The sequence below is a fragment of the Halichoeres trimaculatus genome, unplaced genomic scaffold, assembly GCF_033239565.1.
Source record: "Halichoeres trimaculatus isolate MK-OKI-2021-1 unplaced genomic scaffold, fHalTri1.1 fHalTri1_scaffold_4, whole genome shotgun sequence".
Lineage (NCBI taxonomy): Eukaryota > Metazoa > Chordata > Actinopteri > Labriformes > Labridae > Halichoeres > Halichoeres trimaculatus.
The window spans coordinates 9,899,773-9,910,063 of NW_027437182.1; the positions used below are offsets into that span (position 1 = coordinate 9,899,773).

At 38.4% G+C, this 10,291-nt stretch overlaps 1 protein-coding gene across 2 annotated transcripts in view; it reads right to left on the minus strand.

Moving 5' to 3' along the window:
* Positions 1-1,661: 1,661 nt before the first annotated feature.
* Positions 1,662-10,291, minus strand: part of LOC141789553 (glutathione hydrolase-like YwrD proenzyme) — a 10,128-nt gene continuing 1,498 nt past the window's right edge. The window contains exons 4-12 of one of the 2 annotated variants that reach the window (XM_074669023.1): positions 10,040-10,246; positions 7,970-8,122; positions 7,799-7,886; positions 6,366-6,537; positions 4,896-4,983; positions 4,249-4,431; positions 4,073-4,157; positions 3,897-3,992; positions 1,662-2,447 (exon numbers count right to left, since the gene is read on the minus strand). In XM_074669023.1, coding sequence (XP_074525124.1) covers positions 2,302-2,447; positions 3,897-3,992; positions 4,073-4,157; positions 4,249-4,431; positions 4,896-4,983; positions 6,366-6,537; positions 7,799-7,886; positions 7,970-8,122; positions 10,040-10,246 — 1,218 coding nt within the window. In that variant the 3' untranslated portion in view covers positions 1,662-2,301. Of the gene's footprint in view, positions 2,448-3,896; positions 3,993-4,072; positions 4,158-4,248; positions 4,432-4,895; positions 5,053-6,365; positions 6,538-7,798; positions 7,887-7,969; positions 8,123-10,039; positions 10,247-10,291 lie in introns of both variants that reach the window. The other variant, XM_074669022.1, reaches the window with a different exon arrangement.

Genomic DNA, 10,291 nt, shown 5'->3' on the forward strand with positions numbered 1-10,291 from the left:
ACAAGTGACGAGAGTTTGCTGTGTGTGTGGGTGTGCGTGTGTGCAGACTCTCCATCCCAATAGAGGGAGGTCTATCATGACACAATGTGCGCCAGGAAACACACTCACACACTCCCAAGAGGGGGACTAACTCACAGCTCGGCCAAAAATATGAAAATCCCATAAGTGTGTGTGCGCGTGCGTGTGTTTCCCACAGCCTCTTAGCCAGCAGTGCTTCAAGAAAGAACTTCAAAGACTGCATTACTTCAAGAATGACTGAATCACTGCAGCATATTTCCATAATTTATGGTGTTTATTCCTAATATCCTTTTACACAGTATAGAGGAGGGTAGGGGCAACTGAATTTTTTTCCATCGGTTAGGCCAATAATTTGTTTTTCTGCCATTTTTTTCTAAATTTTGACTCACATTCAAGAATTGGGACTTTTCGTCTCAGAATTCTGAGATTAAAAGAGAACTTTGACTTAAATCTTGAACTCAGACAGTCTGACGTACTCAGTCATTTTGAAGAGAATTCAAAACCACTAGTGGATATACAGCTTGTCGCAACTATTTCAGATTTTTTAAAATCCTATGCTTAAACATAAATCCCCTACAGACTGGTTAATGATCTGAAATGTTCCATAATATATGTCCAAACGTAAACTGAGCTTTCCAGGCCAGAATGAGCTCAACAGGTTTATAGGGCAATAGGTCGAACATGTCTCCTTATGGCTTCGTGTCAGAAAGCCACAAAGACCATGTATGCATGGATGTATGCATGCGTACGTGTGTTTTAGAGGCCCAGAATGTGTTGCGCTGCTTCATAATCCTGCTGGAATTTAGATAAACTCTGCTGTAAGCTGCGACTGACCAAGAGTGACCTGCACTAACACTTACAAGCTGTTTGAACCTATGCTTATTGAGGCAGATTGAGTGAAAAGGAGTGTGTTTGGGTGACCGGACACGTGGCTCTTTATTGGAGTTAATGGTTGGTACTGGGTGGGCTTTGGAGAGTTAAGGGGATAAAGAGTGAAACAAAGTCCAACATGTTTCTACATCGAGAGATTTGATGAAGTGTTTAAGCTGCCTGCTGCAGGGTGAGAGTGGTTTATGAGATGTTCACAGAGTTGGCCTTATTTTCATCATCCTAATTCAAACTGTAATTTGATTTATCTTCTCTGTTTTTACCCTGTCTGTGTGGTGAGAGGGGGTTAACAGGCTGTTTCCTGAGATGTGCCAGTAAAAAGATCATGATGCCATGAAGTTATAAAATCCTTTTTTTAATTCGATCAGCCTATTTCACTGATACATACAAACTAAACTTGGAGACATTCTCAACCACAGCTGCTTTGTATGGTTCAGAGGTGCCAGGTAGCAGTAAATAAATCACCCCAGACAGAAACTGTTGGACATCTGGGCTAAAATAAGGCTGAATCTATGGAAATGTGCCTGTAATTTACCCTAAAAGTGAAGCAGCTTTACCACTCAGTGTAAAATTTTGTACGACAACAGTGCAACAATAAGAGTCATTATGAGACCCTGAATTTCCACACAAGTTTTTTTTTTTATTGGCAGGATAGAGCAGCTGATCTTGTGACTGATCAACATTATCATCAGGCCCTGCTGTTTACCCAGAAAAACCACCAGTTTTTTAAAAAATGTACAAAAGTTCATTTGAGACTGGCTGATATGTGGTATTGGAATGAATTAAAATGCAAGTAAATACGCCGTTCTGGCTCAATGATTAGTGTCATCACTGGAGAATAAATTACATTTTATTGAGCAGACTCGCCAAATCATGACTAGATAACACATTCTGTTGATAAAATGCAGAGCAGAAATTTAGTTTAAGAAACAAATATACTTTAGTTAAAGATGAAGGAATTAAATGCATTTCTGTAGAATAACAACACTTATTGACTTGATTTACATCACTTATTATTATTGCACATGAATTTAACTTAATTTATTTCAGATGATTTTCACAGCAGCAATACAAAGATAAAGGGGGTCATATTTAGTGAAATGTTACACCAAGATTCATGTCCTTGTATTTCTTGCTAACCATGACATTGAAGGGCAAAGGCACATGGCTTATACATAGTTTGGAAAAGTTGTGTTTGAAACAACAAAACATGGTTCGCAGTTTGAATAAATTCACTTATGTAACATTTCATGATTGGTGACCAGAAAACAGATTCATTAATGAAACATATGTTTATGCCTAAGGGATAAGGACACTTTACATAGACAGGGTCAGACACTGGTTGTACTTTTGCTCTAAATTTTAAGAGAAAGAGAAAGAGGAAGTCACGTACGTCTAGTACCCCTGAGCACATCCATCTCCCCTGGGATCTGACCCTGCCCACAGAACCCTGGTTGGAGGACGACTTTGACCGACAGATAAATTCCACCAATCCCCGACTGTGATGATTTGTCCACGCCCAAACCGGGACCTCTTGTGGCCTGTGTGTTTAAAGGACAGGATGATAAGAAAGAATGCATCAAATCTAATAATGAACTATTCCTTTTTGTGTCCTCATTTCCACAGTGAATCAAATTCACATCTCATTAGCATGCTCATCATGAGAAGAGGTCTCTGTATAGCTGAGGACAGAATGTAATCACATCAGCTGATACAAAGATACAGTTTTTTCTCATGCTTCCATGACAATAAAAAGGGGATGAGGTTAGAAGTCAACTTCCTTAAATTTGATTTGTTTGTTAATACATTAACAATGTTTAAACTAGCGAGGAAGTATGCATGTTATTCCCTGCTCGCTCATCTGATTTCCTGCTCTACCCACTGTTCTGCTACGCATGAAGGTGAACAAGCCCACACAAAATATAAATAAATAAAATGCAAATATAGTTTTAACCTAACTCTGTAGCAAAGTTATCAATGAACTGCATATGCTTTTCTGCCTGTCATTATACCTTGATGATGAGACTCTGGAAGGGTCTAAACCAGCTGGTGTTTTTTTTTCCTGTTTGTTATATTTTAACTAGAAATGCCCTGAACCATTAAAGGCTTTTATCAGTCAATCAGTCAATCAATCAATCAATCGCAAACTTTATTCATAAAGCACTTTTCATGCACAACAGTGGCAACACAAAGTGCTTGACAAAATAAAACAAAAAATGATAATAATAAGAATAATCATCATCATCGTCATCATTATCATCATCTTCATCATGGAAACGCTATCCGGGGACCTTAATGAGGAAACACTGAAGGTAAACTAAAATGTGGAACTCAAAATAAGAAAATAAAACAACCAAATTAAAAGAAACAAATAAGATAATAAAATATTGAAAGACTAAGCAGTGAAAGAGAAAATTATGTAAACCTGAAACTTTAAGATACAGAATTAAAAAGCTGAAAGAAGAAGTGCAGTAAACCATATTTTAACCACGTTCCTTGTCTCAAGTGAGTGTGCATGAAGATAGCCTTGGTGGTTACTCTCTTTGGTAGTTACAATTTTTATTCTGCAAGAGCACCTGGCCCTTTACCTGAACTATACCCCAACACTAAGAGAGCAGCACACAGCCTCATTTTTTCCCTCCAGATAAACAGATATTCACCTTGAATCATGAAGCATCTTTTTTTTTTTTTTTTTCAAAACTGCAGCCTAATACTACAAATTTCAGACTGTTAGCTGTGCCATTAATTGTCATATTTGTTGTTGCCTTTTTGCAATGGCAAAAACACATTTTCTTCAACATTTACCCTTAAATATCTCATCACTCAGCATAATATCATGTACATATTGAAGCACAGTGTGCAAAATTTTCTTTCTTCTTTGTGTTTACAGTTTATGTTTCTTGTTGTACCTACACCCATAAATAAAAATGGTCTGTCTTCCTGTCATCGTTTTGTTAAAAAAAAAGACGTCAGACCTTTAAAACAGTTACCTGTGATTGGCCAGTTGACTTTGTGGCCCCGTCTCCTCAGCTCGTCAGCCACCCCCTCATCAACACCCTCCTCCAGATTAACTGACCACTCATTAGCTGTCACAAAGAGAATCAGTACATGTCACCACATCACAAAAATAACAAGATAATGAGATAGTTTGTTTAGGGGGACATACTTTTGTTGTCATACTGCACAAAAACTCTCGGTGCATCCAGAGCCTGTTGAGGATTCATCCCAAACTCCAACATGTTTAATAAAACCTGAAAAAACAGAGAGACATCAGTAACTGCGACTAAACCATGCTGAGCAGGTTTCATTTAACTCAATGTAAATTTATTTTGAACGGTGTACCTGAACATGTCCTTGAGGTTGCATAAAAGCCCCCATGACCCCAAGTGCAGCGAGGAGTCGAGGTTTTTGTGATTCTGTTGCCGAATCTGTGAGAAGTGCAGGTATTATGGTGTGATACGGCCGCTTCCCACCAGCAACACAGTTAATGTGGTTACGTTGGAGAGAAAAGAAGGCACCACGGTTCTGAGGGAAGAAGATTTCACATAATAATTCACTAAAAATGAAAACATCCAAGGTTCCCTTTTGGTTTCCTGTTCTTTTATTTTTGCATATTCCACAGGTGGTCTAGTGTTTCTTCTCTTACACTGAGGGCTTCTATGGAAATGCTTATCATTTTGACACAGCGGTATGCCTTTGTAAGTTTAGTCCATAATTGATTTTTTGATACTGTTTCCAAGTTTGCATCACACATATTTACATAGACACACAAAAAGCACAAGCACGATACACACCTTCTTTTAACAGATAACGTCTGCATGCAAACAGCATCATAAAATCTCTCTCCAATGTTATACATTCTCTGCTGCTGCTCTTGGCTTTATCATAAAAAGTAAGGATGCAGCTTTTCAGGTATTCTCGGTCTCAGTTACTGAAATGGTTTAACACACTCTTTGTTGAGGGTATACACACTTTCAGACCCTTAATACCTGTAAAGAGAATCCACAATCCTTGGGGATCAGCCCACTCCCAAAGCCAGTATAGATGCTGTTGACAAATGAACAGGCGTTGCCCTCACTGTCAATCACACAGAAATAGACTGTGTCACTTCCTGTCATCAGGCCAGGCTCGATGTCTTTCATGGCCCTGCAGAAACACAATATATACAAAAACAGATGGAAGAATCAACTTTTTTTTTCCATATCTCAAGAATGATCAGGAACAAATACACTTAATCTCATTCATAAAAAAATAATTTCAATTTAATGAAAAAAAAAACATCATTGAGGATTTGATGCTTTAAGTACCATAATTTCCACATCTCTTGTCCTAAAACCAAGACTGGGAGAAAAGGGAAACCACATCCTGTCCTTTTAAATACTTAGTTTGTGTAAACAACATGACACAAGTCATGTAATGTGAACCAGCTCTTAATGTCTGGCATTTTTTTTTAACTTTCAATTGTGGGATGCAGGCTGTTTTCACACATCTTTTTAGTTTCAATAACAAGGCAAAACCAATAACTAGTGAATTTTCAGTCATAAATTTGACACCATATGTTTATTAACTTTGTTAAAGGGAAATAGGAGGGTCCTAACAGATAAGCAGCTCGTGATTACATTACTTTTATTATTGAGTGTTTTGTGACAACATGTATTCAGTCTGTTATACCACACATCCATAATAAATCTGACACCCAAAAGTAATAATAACAGTAATAATGATGAGTCATTTGTAACACTTGCTTTTATGGTAATCAAACATGTTTTGTAATTTCCTGCTTTCACGTGATCTCTCAGTCACCTGCTTCATCATGTTCAAGTCAAAAGTAGAGATGTGAAGGCAAAGTTTACCTGTTCTGGATAAAATATATTAAGCTTAAACTCATGTCTCGTTTTCAGTTGGTTGAAGAGTCATGGCTCTAACACTACAAAATGAATGGAATACTAAAACCAAGATTGTTTGGTGATTACTGTATTTTTGCTATGCTTTTAATTAGTTTTATGCTTTCCAGCTTTTATCACACTTTAAAGTATTTCTATACTTTATATGTGCAATTTAGCAGAAAAATGAATGTACTACAGCTGTTTTGATATGTGTTATATAATAGAGTAATGCTCTCCAAGTAATTTCAAGTTATTTGAGTATAAAACAGAACAACCCAAGTTAGTTTTACTGATAGTGTTTGTGTATGTGATTATATTATTATGCTGTTAAATTCATTTATAGTGTGTGTGTCTGTTTGTCTTGTAGCTCATAAAGTTCAAAGTCTACAGAATTGACCAGTAAATACACAACGCTGCCAAAATAGACACCCACACACCAAGGCACGTAGGGACAGACATAAAGGCTGCTGGGAAGTAAGTGTCCACATTACTATCTAAAGTCAACAGAGACTGACTGGTACACACTGGTACCTAGAGATACACCCAGACACACAGAAACACACACACACACACCTGTCCATGCTGATGTGCTGTGCTCGTTGGCAACTGTAGCTTTTGTCCAGTAGCGTTTCTGATGGAATGGTCACATGGTCTGGGTCGCCTAGGTAACTCATTGCATCAGTTTGTGCCAAACGTGTAGCCTCCACAAGTACATGGATGTAGTCAGGGCTGTTGTGGCCTGCAGCTACAAACAGAAAACACACACGACACAAAACACAGAATGATTCATGATAAGCCAGAGCAGTGATGGAGGTTTCAAGACTGAGTTACACAATAAAAGGATCTACATGTTTTTGTGTCATTTCTTACTGGCGGTTAGACGATTACTGGAGCATCCAACAGAGCAAGAGAAAAGTGAATTTACATTTAGAAAAAAAAGAGTGAATATGTATTCCGGGGGATGTCCATGTTTGTTTTGTGTTGCTCTTGCTAGTTAGCACCACTGTCTGCATAAACTATTTCTAGTTACTTTAACTGTAAACATAAAAAGCTGGTCAAATGTAGAGCACAAAACCATAGCTCTGGCTGGTGGTTACAGCCATCATTTTAGAATGTTCTACTACCTGGATGTAAACAAGCAGGGACAACAGATAGTGACCTCATAACACAGAGTGGTTTGTTGGTGCTTTAATCTAGAAAATGGAGATTAAGTTATAGGCTGGCATTAGGACACTCAACCTGAAAAATTTGTAACAAGAACAGAATGGTGGTGCTAGCTCTGCTAGTGTTAGCCGCAACAACACAATAGCTGCAATGTTTAACCCGCTGGCTCTGTGATCCTTTGTTTAGCTCCAATCGATACATTTAGCTTAAACATATCGCTACATAAGCTACGTGAGTTAATTTGTTTTACATTTTGGTTGACAAAACTCATAAGTCAGTTGATTTAGAGCATCATATGAATATACGTTATGTGTGAAATGCATAATTCAAAAACAAAACTGTATCATTTTTTACTAATTTAGGGACTGTGTACAAAATTAAGTATAAATGTTACCATTTAATAAACTGTATTAGAGTCTGCTTAGTGCTGTTTTTTCTACATATATTTAAGAGTTCAGTTGAGGTTCTTTAAGGAGCTATGGCACAAATAAAATTGTACAATCTCTACCCTCTTGACCTATGCAACAAATTTCCGGGTATTTGTTTGAGCAGCTCAGACGCTTTACTATTACATTAAAAATCACAAAATAGTTTGGCTAATCCATAGCTTTTCCTGGAACAACTTTCTACTAAAGAATTAGTCGCTGTAAGCAACACACATAGAACCATCCTCTGTTGTAATGCAAGGGGGCAGAAATTTAAGAGAATGCAGCTGCTGATTTTCCAAATTTATTACATTAATTACTTTTTTTCTCAATGTAATACTCAGAAGTTTGGGATTCCCTCACATGATTTCTTATTTTATCTCTGCTGCTACAATGCATTAGTGTGCCTGTCAATACCTTTCAGGGGGAAGTTCTCCAGGATGTTGAGTAGCAGCAAAGCAGCCAATCCCTGACTGTTAGGAGGAGGCTCCCACAGACGCACATCCTGAACAAACAATACAGTCATTCCCCGTGCTGACCATATGAATGAAAAACTGACAGGATAAGCTTCCAAAGCACTGACATCACCTTGTATTCTGTGCTTATAGGGGTGATGACCTCACTGTCATGGCTGCTGAGGTCATCCAGAGTCATGATTCCTCCGTTTTGGCTGATAATATCAACGATGGCTTGGGCCACCCTGCCCTGATAGAAAGCTGGTTTACCAAGCTCACCCAGCTCCTGTCAATAATTAAACCAATCAATCAATCAGCAACAATCAGTCAAAAGAACAGAAAAAGCTGTAAATACTACAGGTCTCAAGAGCACTATAGTTCAAAGGACTTTGCGGTCTAAATAGTCCATTATTGTAGACATTTACAAATCAATTCAAACAACTAACAAAGGTGTGTGTGTGTGTGTGTGTGTGTGTGTGTGTGTGTGTGTGTGGGGGGGGGGGGGGGGGGGGTGTCATCAAAAGGAGGTAACACAGCTTGTCATGACTGGAAAATGAAGGTTAAGATGGCACAGAAACCATTCATCAATGAAGCTGACGTCACTGCTTTTGTTTCAACTTTCTCAGGAATCTGATTGTGTGTGTCCTTGTTGCTGTCTTTGTGTGTCTGTTCTATCATGGGCGTACTTGGCATTGTTTCTGCATTTTTGCATGACTGAGGAATGAGCTTTTGATGTAACAACTCAAAAGAGCATCGACCAGTACTTGGTTAAATGGTGACACAGAAGAGGTCAAACACTTACGCACACTGTGGGGTCAGCCATTGTTCTGTGAACTCTCCCTGGCAGGAAATTACAGAATGAGTGTTCCTTTTTTTTTAACTAGCATTGCTCACACACCAACAATCATAGCCTGACATTCACTTCAGAATGAAAGAAAATTTGAGTGTGAGCTGGCTGATGGGTCTGATGATGTCAGACTACAAAAATAAAGAGCAAGAAAAGTCCCTCCACATTAAAAAGCCTTAAACAGAGGGACATCATTCCTGTTCAGTTTCACAGGAAATTTATGAAAAATGTAACCTATTTTTTTTCAATACTTTTCATTTATAATTTGTTTTCTTTCTTCCAATATAACATCTCTAAGACTATGAGTTGAGCAAAATAATGTCAATCAATTAGTCATCATTTTTTAAGAAAAAGCCCAAATTGTAACCAAAATATGCCACAATGACACACAGAGAACTGGCATACCTCAGCCTAGCAGGTGCAATGTTTATCATGTTCAACGTCTTAGTTCAGCATATCAGCACACTAGATTGAGCCAATAAGCATCAACACAGTATTATAGAGCAGGCTGATGTAAGAAAAGATTGTTGGTTTGTTTGTTGGTTGAGGGAAGCCATTATAGACTGTGAAAATTTGATATAGTCAATCTGGTTTATTTCGTTTTTGTGTTGTGAAAAAGTTCAAAAAAGTCTACAAACACTCCGAAAAGTACTTATTTAGCTGTAAACACCCCTTTACACCTGCTTGTAATAGTTAAGGCAAAATTATGTGAGTATGGAGTTTCAGACACAAGCAGAAAAGCCAATGACTGCTACAAATGTAGTCAGTAGATGTTTTGTTGCCATGAAATTATAGCATGAGGTAACTTTTGAGTCAGTTTGATTAATGAACTAGTTCAAAATTCTCCAAGGATTTTTAAAGTACATTGTGTCAATAGTTTGTACTTGATTTCCTCTCCCCTCCTTCAAACTCCTTATCCCTTTACACATCATCTCCTCTTCTTTCCTCAGACCATTTAACCTTTGCATTTCTATCATCTCCTCATCTTGTCCTGCTTCCATGCCCTCCAGTCCACCCTCACTTAACTGGTTATCATTTTATACCCTTAGTACTTTCCACTCCCCAGCACAATTTCTACCCCTCCTACTTTTATTTCCCTTTCACATTAAGCCCAGCAGACTAATGGGTTCAGGGTTAATTACGTATTATTCCCCTAGGTTCATTCAGGGACTTCCAATACAGAAGACTTCATTGAGTTTCAAGAAAGCAAACAATCTCTGAGAGGAGGTGAAACCTGTTTTGAAGCTTCTCCAAGGATCTACATTGTTTTGTTTTGTTCATTGTAATATAAAAGTACTTCAGGAATATCTGACCAAGTTCTCACACTTGGTGTGTAGATATGTGTCAAGAATTTACCCTCAGGGTCCGGGCCAGTGAAGGGTTTTTGAACACTTGACCACATTTTGGTGCATGACCATCAATAAGCAGATCTCCACCCAGTTCCTTCCCATTATCCCTCAGAGTAGCAACCGAAGTCGCCCAGTGGTGGGCTGCTACCTCTGCAACAGGAAACCCCACCTCAGCGAGCTCCACCGCCCCACTCAGCACCTCCCGCAAGGACAGCTGAGGAAACAGGAAGAGGAAACACAAGCTTATTACCTCACTGAA